Source organism: Ranitomeya variabilis, chromosome 4 (genome assembly GCF_051348905.1).
Source record: "Ranitomeya variabilis isolate aRanVar5 chromosome 4, aRanVar5.hap1, whole genome shotgun sequence".
NCBI classification, from domain to species: Eukaryota; Metazoa; Chordata; class Amphibia; order Anura; family Dendrobatidae; genus Ranitomeya; species Ranitomeya variabilis.
In genome coordinates this window covers 365,684,466-365,701,654 of record NC_135235.1, presented here as the reverse complement: position 1 = coordinate 365,701,654, position 17,189 = coordinate 365,684,466, and the positions used below count along the sequence as shown (strand labels likewise).

At 46.0% G+C, this 17,189-nt stretch overlaps 1 protein-coding gene across 1 annotated transcript; it reads right to left on the bottom strand.

Annotated features, from left to right (window-relative positions):
• Nucleotides 1-10,110: 10,110 nt before the first annotated feature.
• Nucleotides 10,111-11,606, bottom strand: LOC143767879 (uncharacterized). Its single transcript, XM_077256401.1, has 4 exons — nucleotides 11,117-11,606; nucleotides 10,493-10,574; nucleotides 10,191-10,314; nucleotides 10,111-10,119 (listed from the first exon to the last, which is right to left on the bottom strand). Exons 1-4 carry the CDS (start codon nucleotides 11,418-11,420, stop codon nucleotides 10,111-10,113), a joined length of 519 nt encoding a protein of 172 aa, XP_077112516.1. The 5' UTR covers nucleotides 11,421-11,606.
• Nucleotides 11,607-17,189: the final 5,583 nt, after the last annotated feature.

Here is a 17,189-nt window from a genome sequence, read left to right as displayed (position 1 = left end):
TTGGTAAGTTCTATACACTATATGGATATTTTCTGTGATTGATTATGTATATATACCACTGATGTTTGTTTTTTACATGTTATCTGCTAATTGTATGGAATGGGCGGTACTGAGTGGTGATTGGTGCACTGTGTGGCACCCACACTACTTAAGACAGCCCTGTGTATCTTATTGTATGCTTGATAAAGACCATGTTGTGGTCGAAACGTCGCTATTTTACCATGGCTTAAATAAAGTTTGTTTTGAAGACTTTTACACCTGGATGGAGCGCTGTTCACTATATATTTTTTGGTCTGATGATATCCAAGACGGTTCCCTGGATGTGGAACGAGCGCCCCAGTAAACAGTGAGTGCTGTCAGCCTGCTTTGCTTTCTTGTGGACTGTTGGAACCTAGACTGACTTGCACCCTGAACATAGATATGGAGGCTACTGCTAATCTAGAGGTGGGTGATCTAGAAAATGCCATGATTTTTTCATATACTGATGATGACGCCGCACGCATTTTATCTGGCACAAATATGGACTCGACCTTCTTGAGCACACCAACCTCGGACATGCTCCGGAAAAAATGGGAGAATGAGAGGAGGAGACTTATCTCTCTGAAACTCCATGTTTTGACTTTGACTGAATATTTTAGAGCTAGAAGGATCCCGAGGGGATTACGGCCACATTTGAGACCGACTCTGTTACCGGACAATGTGCAATTTTGTATGAAGTTTGAATCAATCTCCAACAAATATGCGTTTGATATAATGCTGTTAAACATCGAATTCCTGAAAAGGGAGATGGAGTTGATTAAAAAGAACGTACTTGATCTGGAGGAACAAATCAAGAGACAACTGACAGCACTGGTCTGGGGTCCTTTGAAAGTTAAGATCGAGGAGAATCTTGTGAAATTTAGAGCTGACATCGAGACCACTAAGAGAAATAAGTGGTTTCGGGATGCTGAGGACTACCGTGTGGGCCGAGTCTTCTCGTGGCAGATGAGATCCAATCAACAATCCGGAGGTGGACGGGGTAGATTTGTGACCTCAAGAAGACATAAAAGACAGCAAGGAAGGAAGCAGTCCAACTTCGGTTTCACAACAGCTGAGTCTGACTCTACGGATGAATCTGTTGCAGGGAGCAGCAACAGAGCATCCCATTTTTTAGGGAAGGAAAGGGTGGACAAGACCACTCCAGGAGGCGAGGCCGCCGAGGGGGTCGGAAGCACAGGAAACAAGGGATCGTCGAAAGAACAGCGCCAGATGCGGAACACCACAATGAAAACGAGGAACATGAGGGACAACCAGTGATGGACGACCAGCTGGTGGTAAATATTTCATCTGTTACACTATCAGAAATTGAAATTAAAGTGTTATCTAAGGGTTTGTCCTTCTGCCCCACCAATAGTCCAGACTGGTTTGGTATTGAAGTTGATTTGCAGGCATTTTTTAGGAGATTGAGACTTTCATCATTTTTCTCCGATAAAGTGACTGAGAGTAATGTGGTGACCGAGGAGTCTATTGGTGCTTTTTCTTTACAGGAGGTAGGACTCTATAATAAAAGTAAATTTCAGCCACCAAATAGGAACCACTTTGTGGAGTCCTATATTGAGCTTGCCCAGAGGGACATTGATAAAATAAGGACTACCTTCAGACCTAGGTCTAGATATAATATGACTGTATTGGAGAAAACAACTATGGACACACTGGCTAGGAATGCTGCCTTGACTATCAAGCCGGCGGATAAAGGTGGGGCGGTGGTTGTGATGGACACCCTCAAGTACAAGGCTGAAATACAACGACAGCTAAGGGATCATTTGGTATATGAGAAGCTGTCTTGCAACCCTACCACTCGGTTCCAGAGGGAACTACAACTTATGGTCAGTGACTCCCTGTCCATGGGACTCATTGACCTTAAGTTGTCTGAATATTTGATAGTGGACTCTCCGGTGGTGCCTGTGATATATACATTACCTAAGATCCACAAAGACTTGTTTAACCCGCCGGGCAGGCCGATTGTGTCCGGTAGAGGTTTACTGTTTAACAAGACTGCGATTTTCTTGGACAAGGTGCTTCGCCCCTTCGCCATTAATGCGAGGTCATATATTAAGGATACTGATGACTTTCTTGATAAAATCAGTGAGCTGGTTGTCTCTGAGTCTACCATTCTGGCCTCATTTGATGTGGTATGGTTATATACCTCAATTGAACATGAGAAGGGTCTGGAAGCGGTATCCTCTACGCTATCGGGCTCTGACATGGCCCCAGAGTGTGCACGGCTTGTCCTCTCGCTGCTGGAGTTCATCCTCAGGAGGAATTATTTCCTCTTTGGGGATGATTACTTCCTGCAGTTGAGGGGTACCACCATGGGGTCCAATGTGGCCCCCACATATGCTAACATCTACATGGCGGTACTTGAGGACAAGTTCGTGTACAATTCCAACCTCTGGCGCCATGTCAGAGCCTGGTGGCGATATATTGATGATATCTTTGTTATATGGGATGGTGGTTTACGGGGATTGGAAGAGTTCTGGGGTGAAATTAATGGGATATACCTGGAATTGAAATTTACCCTTACCCATTCAACCTCCCAGGTACATTTTTTAGATACATTGGTATATAAGGAAGGGTCTACATTGAGGACGGACATTTATGTCAAGGAGACAGACAGAAATAGCCTTCTGCTATTTAACAGTGATCATCCTAGGAAGATGGTCAGTTCCCTACCGTGGAGTCAATTGTTGCGGGTGAGGCGGATTGTGTCAGACGAGGAAAGGGTGGATTTGCGATTGGAGGAGATGTGCTCCAAATTTTTGAGGAGAGGATACCCAAGAGTGGAGGTTAATAGGTACAAGGCTAGGGCTCGCGATCTCTCACGTACGAGCATTCGAAATATGGCATCTAATAGACAATCTGGTGAACGTATTCCTTTTGTGTCCACATACAACTCTGCTAGTAAACAGATTGGTTCAGTCTTGAAAAAACATTGGGCACTCCTACAACGGGGGCTTCCCTCGGTTGTGGGTTTTAAAGCCCTTCCAATGATGTCGTTTAGGAGAGGTCGGAACTTAAGAGATAGGCTGGTGAATTCCGACATCGGCACTGAGAAGACCACTACTCAACGTCTATTGAGCGCAGCCAGACATGGGAATTTTCCATGCTTGAGCTGCGCTTGTTGCAACAATATGCTGAAGGGTGAGTTCCTTTATCACCCCCACATGGGTAAAAAGATATTTTTGAAAGAGAGATATACCTGTTTGTCGAGCTATGTGGTGTATATGCTTGTGTGCCCATGTGGCTTGACATACGTGGGTGAGACCACGATGGAGGTGAAGAATCGTATTAGTAAGCATAAGAGCACCATAAGGACGAGCCTGACAGATCTACCGGTTCCTAGGCACTTTATAGAGAAAAGACACTCTGTGAATCAATTGAGATTTAGGGTCATTGATAGTGTCCCTGTGCTAAGGAGAGGTGGAGATAGGGTACAAATGCTAAAAACAAAAGAGATGAGGTGGATTTATACATTGGGGTCTCTGCAGCCTAAGGGTCTGAACTTAGACTTTAACCTACTTTCTTGTGCCTGATGTGCCTTAGACTTTGTGATGCGGCTGTTTTATCGGTATGTGCTTGTTTTTAAATTTGTGGGTTTGCACATTTTTGATAATACCTGGTTTTATTTTGAATTTTTCAGGTTACCCAGTGACAGTCGGTGGCTGGATGGATTGGTCAAATTTGGATCATGTTTATTCTATAATGATAATAAATGGATATTTATATATTTGAGCTCCTTTTTGCTGGCCGACTGTCGGTACTGTGAAAATGCATATTTTTTATGATGATGGGTATTCTTCCAATGCCTTAGAGTGCTTTTGTTTGGTCTGTTCTCTACCCCCTTTTTCTGGTTTATGTGATGGGGATTGGTGTTTCTGATAGAGGGGTGTACCCTCCGAGATGCTGGGTTTGTGCTGCTATGCGCTTGCGTGGTTTGGTTTCCTTTTTTAGGGCTTAACGCGCAAGCGCTTTAGCTCCTTCACACTGATGATAGAGACGTCCCATGGTCCTTTAGTTGGGTATGGGCGCCTGCGCGGATGGAGAGGGCGGGCCAGCACTGTGGTCATGCGATGCGGCTTCGGCCGTGCGTTGTGCGCATGCGCTCTCTTCCGGCGCCCTGTTAGGGGAGGTCCGGTGGTTGACGCGTGCGCACTGTGACAGGGTTCGAGCGGCAGTCGCGGTCACGTGATGTTGGCTCGCTGGCTTCCTCCTGCGATGGCGCCACGTGATGACGTTGTATGGTGAGTCCCAGGAGACCCGGCAGTATAACCCCGGTATGGGGACCTGCATCTATGTTAGATTCCCTGTGATTGGTACAGATTGGGGTGCCTGTGATATCGGATATAGGGATTGGTTGCTATCTTCTTTGGCGCCATGAATTTACATTGGACGGCGTGGTACACCTTAGGATTGCCGGGGGACGGTCTGTCCCCATGGTGATGGTGTAAATAGAAAAGGACAGCTGACTGATCATGAATAAATACATGAAGATCAATGCACAACTGTGTTAAGGTTTGGTAAGTTCTATACACTATATGGATATTTTCTGTGATTGATTATGTATATATACCACTGATGTTTGTTTTTTACATGTTATCTGCTAATTGTATGGAATGGGCGGTACTGAGTGGTGATTGGTGCACTGTGTGGCACCCACACTACTTAAGACAGCCCTGTGTATCTTATTGTATGCTTGATAAAGACCATGTTGTTGTCGAAACGTCGCTATTTTACCATGGCTTAAATAAAGTTTGTTTTGAAGACTTTTACACCTGGATGGAGCGCTGTTCACTATATATTTTTTGGTGACAGACTACATGTCTTGCCCTCTTGCTGTACTCCCAGACGGCTCTTCCCCTTTCAAGTTTTGGGTCTCAAAGCTGGATACATGGCCAGAGCTAAGCCAGTATGCATTGGAGGTGCTGGCTTGCCCTGCGGCTAGTGTATTATCGGAACGCGTCTTTAGTGCTGCAGGTGGTGTACTAACTGACCGTCGCATGCGACTATCCTCCGATAACTTTGACCGGCTTACTTTCCTGAAAATGAACCAGGCCTGGATCTCGCAGGAATTTGCCACTCCTCTTCCTGATTAAATAATTAGGTGACTGTCTACAGTATCCAGGTCTCCTGTTGTGTTCATCTTTCTACCACCTGAACTTTAATTCCTGGGCTCCAACACCGCCAGTTGAGGCTCAGAAGTGCCGTCTGCACAGTCAAAACATACGACCCAGTGTTATTGGGTGTCAGTAATGTCAGCTGATCCCCAGCTGTGTAGCCGGCAATGTGTCCTGCGACCGCCACGCTGACACAACAACTGAAATGTAAGGGAACCTGTCCCCCCCCCCCCAGGCGTTTGTTACTGAAAGAGCCACCTTGTGCAGCAGTAATGCTGCACAAGGAAACGGTAGCTATTTTTGTTCAGCTCCTTGCACACGCAGAACTTAACACTTATAAAATGTGTCCACTGATATGGTAAAACCGTCCCGGAGGTGGGACTTTCCTTCGTAATATGACGCAGCACAGCCGTCATTCCTACCCCCTTGGCGCCGTGCCCCGGCTCCTCAGCGTTGTTTGATTCTGTCCCGAAGCCTGCGCTGTTATGTTATCCCTTGGCCAGGCACACTTAGCGCTGCCCCTCTTCTGACATCATTTGGTGTCAACCTGACTGCGCCTGTGCGTCGGCGCTGGCCAAAATCCCGCCTCGCAGTGTCTTCTGATTTAATCACACTGCTTGCCTGGGATCCATGGGCATACGCATTGCATATCTTCACCTCCGCCTCTCACTCATCTCCCTTCGCCTTCTTCAGACTGTGCGCCGTCAGCTGATCCCTAATAGCATGCCACGGCCGTGACACCGCACAGTCTGAAGAAGCCGGAGGGAGGGGAGTGAGAGGCGAGGATATGCACTGCGCATGGCCACGGATCCCAGGCCCACAGTGGGATTACATTAGACGACACTGCGAGGCGGGATCTCGGCCAGCGCGGATGCACAGGCGCAGCCAGACTGACAACAAATGATGTCAGAAGATGGGCAGCGCTAAGTGTGCCTGGCCAAGGGATAACATAACAGCGCAGGCTTCGGGACAGAATCAAACAACGCTGAGGAGCCGGGGCACGGCGCCAAGGGGGTAGGAATGACGGCTGTGCTGCGTCATTTTACGAAGGAAAGTCCCACCTCCGGGACGGTCTCACGGTATCAGGGGACACATTTTATAAGTGTTTAGTTCTGTGTTTGCAAGGAGCATAATGAAAAGAGCCACCTTTTCCTTTTGCATCCATTGTGCTGCACAAGCTGGCTCGTTCAGCTACAAACGCCTTGGGGGGGGGGTTAAAGGTTCCCTTTCGACTTTCTCCAATCAGGCTTCCGCCTACACTGTGTTCCTCTGCTCCTCCTGCTGTCCCTGGGCTCCAACACCGCTAGTTGTTGTCCGGAAGTCCAACACAAAACTCACAAAAATTAATAACGTCTACTTGCAGCCGAGAGCACAGATTTATTATGTCTCTCCCAGTATTTCTGTCTACACATGTGAGACAGTATAGGATACTCCCCAAAACATAAAAAACCAGAGAACAGAGTATATAGATCCCAAAACGCATTTTACTTATAAAATATATAATTTTTTATTATTAAATCAAAACAGTAACACTCGAATGAGACAATAATATAAATACATCTGTTACAAGATAAGTGAGAAGGAGGAACCAGATGACAGTGGCGAAGCAGGTAGAGAACATATAACATCACGGGAATTGCTGACATAAAGTTCGTGGTAACTAGGCATTTATGTACTGGTTATTTGAAGACATCATTAATTAAATAGGACAAAGTGCAATAGTGCCAGCCTATATCAATAGGTAAAGTGTCACAGTGCACCTTTAGGCTGAATCCCTCATACTAACAGTAGCAATAGCAGCTTACCCATCAAAATACAAATGTCTCAATTGATTACATAGGGTAAAGTGCAATAGTGCCAACCTATGTCTGCAGATAAAGTGTCACAGTGCACCTTAAACTGGATACCTCGTACTAGCCATAACAGTAGCAGTTTACCCATCAAATTCCAGATGTCTCAAACCGCTCCACTCACCGCCCCTTAACGCACGTTTCGCAATTTCGCTTTTTCAAAAGGGGTTTAGTAGTAACGCACTCTCCCACGAGTTAAAATAGGGCGCTTACCGGAAGTGTCACTCAGCATAACGGCGCATGCGGACCCAGGACTCAGCTCCCTCGTTCCCGGCGGTCGTCAGAGCAGCGCACACACAGGGCGGAAATCCGCTCAATGACGTCACGTTGTGTGTGCGCGGCATATGGTGATAACGAATGAAGAAAAAAGGGGGACCAGCGCACTACCAATGAGGTCAATAATGCACGGGGTGCGAAAGAGATGGTATACAACCATAACAACACAAAAGAGAAAAAGCACCACTCTATAAGAATCGCACACCACTAATAAATAATGAAAAAAAGGGGAAACTTTTATTGATACACATGTTAAAAACAGTTAAAATGGCATAATGCCGTGAATACCCCACTGGCCCGCCACAGAATTACAATCAGTAAGCAAATACATATGGCACACAATTGCCCTATCAGAGCCGGTAATCAATACAATACAATGCTAGGTGTCCGTGCTTTAGTTGGTAATAAAAATGGCGCAAACAAGATATAACGATCCCCTCATGGAAATAAAAAACAAGGAACAGTAGCACCTAGTAGGGAAATAGAAATGTGCCCCTAGTGCCCGAAACGGCATAGGGTCCAAAGCATACTATGCCCCCAGTCAAGTGGCCGACATGCTGCAAGGTTCTAAATAACCAATATATGGTAATAATGAAGTATAGAAAGACCCTAAAACCCTGGTATAATTACCACAGCAGAAGGTGCTGCCAAAACATATGCTGCAGGCAGAATGCCCAAGGTGCCAGGAGATCAATGAGAGGGACCAAGCGCCGCAGGCAGGGCACAACGTGGGGAGCAAGCCCAACGCGTGTCGCCGTCACCAAGGACGGCTTCGTCAGGGGAAGGTGCAGACAGGACGATCAATTCAAGTTTAAATACCTTATCAAGTGGTCAGGACGTGAGTGGAACACGCTGGGAGCCCGGACCAGGAAATGACGTGGACAGGAAGAGAGACGTAAGTACTGGCAGACGTCTCTGCCAGCACTACACAATGCGCATGCGTCGGAGCCATCCAACGCTGCGCATCGTGTGCAGAATATATGAGCCACAGTAGTTATTTAACAGGGACATGAAAAGAAGATGTTCGGCGCTGCGCATATAAACCAGGGGAAGTAGCCTGATGTACTCATGGAGCAAAATGCGTAAGACTGACACTAACTGACTAACTAAATAAGTACATGAGTAGAAAAAAATGACAACAGATATGATAGGGGGATGACAACAAAAAAGTGACACATAAAGGAAAACACACCAGGGAAAAAGAGAAATTACACAGGGAAAAGTATATATAATGATCTAATGGTAAAGACCCCTCATGAAGGGAGCTAATGAAGGCAACCTTGCAAAAATAAGTGGCTGTGCATAACCAATGACCATCAAGGAGCCCCTTGATAAAGCCAATGCATCAAGTACTGAGGCAGTACGCGCACCATTGGAAGAAAAAAGTATCTAAAAAATACAAAGGTGAACAGGCAGCCCAGCCGATAGACAGGAAAAAAGCATTTTAGAACGTGAGTCCAACAAGTATAATACAGAGCTCTCATGGAAACAGAAGAAGGTAAGTATGCATGTAAGCAATTTAATATGAACGAGCAGTTTGTAATGATCTGTGATCAGCCAGTTCCTGACGTGTTACTGATTCTTCAAAGATTCACTTAATTCATTGACGTAGACGTAACATATGACGAAAACGAAGAGCATCTCTAATGAGGTACAAGGCATAGATATATGTCCCAATCCATAGGTAACAAGAAGGATAGAGGCTCAGTCCAGTGGCACCTAGCAAAGGAATCTGGAACAAAAAGATCATAAATTAGCTTTAACCCAAAAAACCTGTATAAAGCAGATCCTCATTAATACCAGAAGGGACCGTGGATCGCAATGAAAAAATCCAACGTGCCTCGGCTTGCAGGAGCCTATTCTCCAGAGACCCACCTCTGCCAGAGCCACAAACCCGCTCTAATCCCACAATTCTAGCACCTGAATATTTACCCGCATGGCATGATAGAAAGTGAGCTGCCACTGTAGTGAGTACTTTGCCCTTACAGGAGTCGGCCATTGCAGTACTAATTGTAGAAAAATGTTTTTGTATACGCCGGCGTAGCTCCTGAGATGTTTGCCCCACATACACAAGTGGGCAGGGGCAAATGAGGGCATAAATCACATTTGATGTTTTACAATTAACATAGTTCTTCAAAATGTGTTTGCTCTGGTCCAAGGGATTACAAAAGTTATCCTTAACAGGATACATGTGTGGGCAGACATTACAGTCACCGCAAGGAAAAGATCCCTTTAGCGAAAAACCCCTGTTTAATTTGACCGTTGGCCGCGTATAGTGACTTCTAGTAAGGATGTCACGTAAACTAGGGGCTCTCCTCGCGGTTACCAAGGGACGCTCACTAACTACCTGTGCTGTTGCAAAGTCAGTCGTGAGGATACCCCAATGTGCCTGCAATATCTGCCTTACCTTGGACCAATGCGTCGTATACTCAGTAATAAAACGAACGGATTTGTCCGGTGCCCTCTTTCTTGATTCCAAAAGGGAGACCTGGGACTGCCTCTTCGCTCTTTGATATGCTTGGGAAATGCATTTGTTGGGGTACGTCCGTTTCTTAAACCTCCTGGTTAGATCTTGTGCTTCACGATAGAAGTCCTCGTCATAAGTGCAATTCCTCCTTGTCCTAAGAAATTGCCCAACAGGAATACCCCTTTTCAAATGGAAAGGATGGAAACTCCGGAATTCCAGGAGACTGTTTGTAGCTGTGGGCTTCCGATACAGGCAAGTAGACAGAGCACCTTCCTGGCACATCACATTGAGGTCCAGAAAGCTCACTGAGGAGGAAGAGCACGAGGAGGTAAGGAAGATGTTCAATAAATTATCATTGAGAAAGTTAATAAAGCTATCAAGTTCATCCAAGGAGCCCGTCCAAATGAAGAACACGTCGTCGATGTATCTAAGCCAGCATCGTACCTTGGAATGAAACCATGCGGACTTATAGACGACAGTGGACTCCCACCACCCCAAGAACAGGTTTGCCAGGGCTGGGGCACAGCGTGCCCCCATGGCGACGCCGGACACTTGTAAATAAAAATTCCTGTCAAAAAGAAAAAAGTTGTGTCTAAGGATGAAATCAAGAAGATCAATAATGAAGGAATCATGTAGCCTGTTGGAGTTGTGTTGTAAATCAAGAAAGAACAACACTGCTTGCAAGCCATGTTCATGATCGATATTCGAATACAGAGATTCGACATCACAGGTCACCATGATCTCACCTTGAGCCAAAGTAATGTCTTGCAAAGATGAAATGAAATGAGATGAATCTTTGATAAATGACGGAAGCTCCAGTACAAGTGGCTGCAAAAAAAAGTCAACATAAGTACAGGCTTTCTCACACAGACTCCCAATGCTGGAAACAATGGGACGTCCGGGAGGGCAACGTATGTTCTTGTGCACTTTGGGTAGCATGTAGAACGTAGATGTAATAGGATATTTAACCCAAATGAAGTCCCGTTCGCCTGTATTGATGATGCCAAGATCAAAGGCCTTATCAATAAGAGTTCTAAGCTTAGCCGAAAAAACGCCTGTAGGGTCAGAGGGAAGTCTGCGGTATGACTTTGGATTATCCAGTTGCCTATGTGCTTCTTTGGTATATAAATCATGAGGCCAAAGCACAATATTACCGCCTTTATCGGCTTCACGTATGATAAAATCCTTATTGGCCTTTAGATGGAATAATGCACGTTTTTCTTGTGCAGTTAAATTGTCAACATAGGGTAATTTGCTAGGCAACTCCATAATATCTTTTTTGGCCATTTCGAAGAAAATTCTTACAGCTGGTACTATCGAAAAAGGCGGAGAAATACGGGACTTATTCCTGTAAGGAAATTTAGACCTACCCGTATCTTCCTCTCCTTCATGCAGCAAATCCATAAGGTCCTGAAAGACTCTCTGTTCGGTCTGATCAGAAAATGGAGTAATATAAGATTTATTATGAAGAACCTGTAACACAATTTTCCTACAAAACAAAAAAAGATCCTTGATTAAGGTGAATTTATCCATCTGTGGAACCGGTGAAAATGTTAGGCCTTTAGAAAGGACCGAACTCTCGTGTGCCGACAAAATATGGTTAGACAAGTTGATAATTTGTAAGGCATCTCCTTGGTCACACTCACCTATAGTCGCCATATTAGCGGAAGTCATTTCCGCTGATATCTCCGTGGGTTGCGCCGCGGTGGCTTGTAATTGCACTCCCTGGTTGTCCGTATGGCGTCGCCTCTTGCGTCCTCGCCTGGTCCTGGGTCGACTTCGCTTTCGGCCGATGACAAAAAATCACTTGAGGTATGCCCATCAGTAGGTGGAGACTGTCTCCCTATATTCTGGCCCCTTTGTCTATGATTGGTGCCTCGACGTCTATTGCCTTGATGTGTCCAGGAAAATGCAACCTTCTCGTCAAAGTCAGCATATGGTGATAACCACCCAGGAGTCCCGGATCACAGAATCCAAGGTGCGCACGCGCACAGCCGAAAACCCGCCCTCCGGAGACCATGAAAGCAGCCATTTTTCAGGTGATCTAATATCGGTATCTATCATATGCAGGAGTCTACAGCTCACACCTACCAAAAGTCGTCACTAGCTCTTTATATCAGACCACAACCAACATCAATATTCAGGATGTTAAATGAAGTATAGTACAAAGTGCACCGCATCTCAAAAACACCAATAGATCCAACGCACACCACTGTTACATGGTACCCATAAACTACCTGTGAAAGGGGTCGCATCCCACCATGGAAAAAACCATGGGAGATACCTAATTGCAATAATACTGCGATAAAAATCATTATGACCCACAACCATACCAGAGTAAATCCCATTATATACATTGGAGGGCATTGGAGAAAATCAAGGAAGGTCAGAGTACACTGCACTTTAACATAATAAAGAGTATAAAATAACACATGTGAACATTAATAATGTTTTACACAAATAGCATTACTCCATACAGGAAGGGATCAGAGTATATTACACTTTGACATAATAAAGAGTATAAGGTAACATATGTAAACATTAATAATGTGTTACACAAATAGCATTACTCCATACAAAGGTGGAAAACATCTATCCGATATAATTCTTGCTTGGCAACAGGCCTCCAGGGGTCCAGTGAATAATTGTATGATATACTGTCTTGCGGCAGCGTCCCATATATAAATAGGAATTGATAGGATCCGTGGGGGTGTCAGGGGTGGCAATCTTAAACAAACGCTTGCACAACGTGAATGCAGGTGGATTGTCACCCTAGACACCATGTCCCCCAAGGGACTTAATGAACAACTAAGTTTTGTTCCATTTTTGTGAGATTTGTGGTTGTTGGTTTGGTGGGAGGCTGTACTCCGCCATTGCTTCGTCCTCTTTCTTACTACTGTATATTATTCAGTGGGTGTCCTCTCTCCAGATGATTCTCCTCTATCTGTTTTTAATTTTTTGGTCTAATATGTGTGTTTCTCTTGTTTTAGTTATTTATATATGGGACGCTGCCGCAAGACAGTATATCATACAATTATTCACTGGACCCCTGGAGGCCTGTTGCCAAGCAAGAATTATATCGGATAGATGTTTTCCACCTTTGTATGGAGTGATGCTATTTGTGTAACACATTATTAATGTTTACATATGTTACCTTATACTCTTTATTATGTCAAAGTGTAATATACTCTGATCCCTTCCTGTATGGAGTAATGCTATTTGTGTAAAACATTATTAATGTTCACATGTGTTATTTTATACTCTTTATTATGTTAAAGTGCAGTGTACTCTGACCTTCCTTGATTTTCTCCAATGCCCTCCAATGTATATAATGGGATGTACTCTGGTATGGTTGTGGGTCATAATGATTTTTATCGCAGTATTATTGCAATTAGGTATCTCCCATGGTTTTTTCCATGGTGGGATGCGACCCCTTTCACAGGTGGTTTATGGGTACCATGTAACAGTGGTGTGCGTTGGATCTATTGGTGTTTTTGAGATGCGGTGCACTTTGTACTATACTTCATTTAACATCCTGAATATTGATGTTGGTTGTGGTCTGATATAAAGAGCTAGTGATGACTTTTGGTAGGTGTGAGCTGTAGACTCCTGCATATGATAGATACCGATATTAGATCACCTGAAAAATGGCTGCTTTCATGGTCTCCGGAGGGCGGGTTTTCGGCTGTGCGCGTGCGCACCTTGGATTCTGTGATCCGGAACTCCTGGGTGGTTATCACCATATGCCGCGCACACACAACGTGACGTCATTGAGCTTATTTCCGCCCTGTGTGTGCGCTGCTCTGACGACCGCCGGGAACGAGGGTGCTGAGTCCTGGGTCCGCATGCGCCGTTATGCCGAGTGACACTTCCGGTAAGCGCCCTATATTAACTCGTGGGAGAGTGTGTTACTACTAAACCCCTTTTGAAAAAGCTAAATTGCGAAACGTGCGTTAAGGGGCGGTGAGTGGAGCGGTTTGAGACATCTGGAATTTGATGGGTAAACTGCTACTGTTATGGCTAGTACGAGGTATCCAGTTTAAGGTGCACTGTGACACTTTATCTGCAGACATAGGTTGGCACTATTGCACTTTACCCTATGTAATCAATTGAGACATTTGTATTTTGATGGGTAAGCTGCTATTGCTACTGTTAGTATGAGGGATTCAGCCTAAAGGTGCACTGTGACACTTTACCTATTGATATAGGCTGGCACTATTGCACTTTGTCCTATTTAATTAATGATGTCTTCAAATAACCAGTACATAAATGCCTAGTTACCACGAACTTTATGTCAGCAATTCCCGTGATGTTATATGTTCTCTACCTGCTTCGCCACTGTCATCTGGTTCCTCCTTCTCACTTATCTTGTAACAGATGTATTTATATTATTGTCTCATTCGAGTGTTACTGTTTTGATTTAATAATAAAAAATTATATATTTTATAAGTAAAATGCGTTTTGGGATCTATATACTCCGTTCTCTGTTTTTTTTTGTTTTTTTTTGTTTTTTTTTGTCCGGAAGTGCTGTCCGCACAGTCAACTGTCGCTCCTCTGTTATTGGGGTTCATTAACGTCAGCTGTTCCCCAGCTGTGTGTGTGGCAATCCCTCCTCTCTCTTCCACCTCCTCCTCCTTCTGTCCCTGGGCTCCAACAGCGCTAGTTGTTGTCCGGAAGTGCTGTCCGCACAGTCAACAGTCGCTCCTCTGTTATTGGGGTTCAGTAACGTCAGCTGTTCCCCAGCTGTGTGTGTGGCAATCCCTCCTCTCTCCTCCACCTCCTCCTCCTCCTTCTGTCCCTGGGCTCCAGCACCGCTAGTTGTTGTCCGGAAGTGCTGTCCGCACAGTACACAGTCGCTCCTCTGTTATTGGGGTTCAGTAACGTCAGCTGTTCCCCAGCTGTGTGTGTGGCAATCCCTCCTCTCTCCTCCACCTCCTCCTCCTTCTGTCCCTGGGCTCCAACACCGCTAGTTGTTGTCCGGAAGTGCTGTCCGCACAGTCAATAGTTGCTCCTCTGTTATTGGGGTTCAGTAACGTCAGCTGTTCCCCAGCTGTGTGTGTGGCAATCCCTCCTCTCTCCTCCACCTCCTCCTCCTCCTTCAGTCCCTGGGCTCCAACACCGCTAGTTGTTGTCCGGAAGTGCTGTCCGCAGTCAACAGTCGCTCCTCTGTTATTGGGGTTCAGTAACGTCAGCTGTTCCCCAGCTGTGTGTGTGGCAATCCCTCCTCTCTCCTCCACCTCCTCCTCCTTCTGTCCCTGGGCTCCAACACCGCTAGTTGTTGTCCAGAAGTGCTATCCACACAGTCAACAGTCGCTCCTCTGTTATTGGGGTTCAGTAACGTCAGCTGTTCCCCAGCTGTGTGTGTGGCAATCCCTCCTCTCTCCTCCACCTCCTCCTCCTCCTTCTGTCCCTGGGCTCCAACACCGCTAGTTGTTGTCCGGAAGTGCTGTCCGCACAGTCCACAGTCGCTCCTCTGTTATTGGGGTTCAGTAACGTCAGCTGTTCCCCAGCTGTGTGTGTGGCAATCCCTCCTCTCTCCTCCACCTCCTCCTCCTTCTGTCCCTGGGCTCCAACACCGCTAGTTGTTGCCTGGAAGTGCTGTCTGCACAGAGCCAAACACCACGCCAATGTGTTAGTGGGGTTCAGTAATGCCTGCTGCTCCCCTGCTGTGTATACGGCAACGTGTCATGTGACCGCCACGCAGGCACAACAACTTAAAGTTAAGGGAACCTGTACCCCCCCCCCAGGCATTTGTTACTGAAAGAGCCACCTTGTGCAGCAGTAATGATGCAAAAGGAAAAAGTGCCTCTTTTCGTGGTGCTCCTTGCACATGCTGAACCTAACACTTATGAAATGTGTCCCCTCACACCGTTAAACCGTCCGGTAGGTGGAACTTTCATTTGTCATGTGACGCAGCACAGCCGTCATTCTTACCCCCTTGGCGCCGTGCGCCGCCTCCTCAGCGTTGTTTGAATCTGTCCCGGAGCCTGCGCTGTTATGTTAGCCCTTGGCCAGGCACACTTAGCGCTGTGTTATGACCCCAATGGCGAGGGTCTCAGAGGAACGTGGAAGTCTGCAGAATACAAAAATCCAGCTCATAGGGCAGTGGTAACTGGGTTGACCATATATCTACTCCTAACGCCAACACTAGAAGTAGCCGGGGATCATTCCTACGTTGATTCTAGATGACACGCGCCAGCCGGAGAATCTAGCTACCCCTAGTAGAGGAAAACAAAGACCTTTCTTGCCTCCAGAGAAGGGGACCCCAAAGCTGGATAGAAGCCCCCCACAAATAATGACGGTGAGGTAAGAGGAAATGACAAACACAGAAATGAACCAGGTTTAGCACAGAGAGGCCCGCTTACTGATAGCAGAATAAAGAAAGGTAACTTATATGGTCAACAAAAACCCTATCAAAATCCACACTGGAAATTCAAGAACCCCCGAACCGTCTAACGGTCCGGGGGGAGAACACCAGCCCCCTAGAGCTTCCAGCAAAGGTCAGGATATAGATTAGGAACAAGCTGGACAAAAATACAAAACCAAAACAAATAGCAAAAAGCAAAGGCAGACTTAGCTGATATAACTGGAACCAGGATCAGTAGACAAGAGCACAGCAGACTAGCTCTGATAACTACGTTGCCAGGCATTGAACTGAAGGTCCAGGGAGCTTATATAGCAACACCCCTAACTAACGACCCAGGTGCGGATAAAAGGAATGACAGAAAAACCAGAGTCAAAAAACTAGTAACCACTAGAGGGAGCAAAAAGCAAATTCACAACAGTACCCCCCCCTTAGTGAGGGGTCACCGAACCCTCACCACGACCACCAGGGCGATCAGGATGAGCGGCATGAAAGGCACGAACTAAATCGGCCGCATGAACATCAGAGGCGACCACCCAGGAATTATCCTCCTGACCATAGCCCTTCCACTTGACCAGGTACTGAAGCCTCCGCCTGGAGAGGCGAGAATCCAAGATCTTCTCTACCACGTACTCCAACTCGCCCTCAACCAACACCGGAGCAGGAGGCTCAGCAGAAGGAACTACAGGCACAATGTACCGCCGCAACAAGGACCTATGAAATACATTGTGAATAGCAAACGACACAGGAAGATCCAGACGAAAAGATACAGGATTAAGGATTTCCAATATCTTGTAAGGCCCAATAAAACGAGGTTTAAATTTGGGAGAGGAGACCTTCATAGGAACAAAGCGGGAAGAAAGCCATACCAAATCCCCAACGCGTAGTCGGGGACCCACACCGCGGCGGCGGTTGGCAAAGCGCTGAGCCTTCTCCTGTGACAACTTCAAGTTGTCCACCACATGATTCCAGATCTGCTGCAACCTATCCACCACAGAATCCACCCCAGGACAGTCAGAAGGCTCCACATGACCCGAAGAAAAGCGAGGATGGAAACCAGAGTTGCAGAAAAAAGGCGA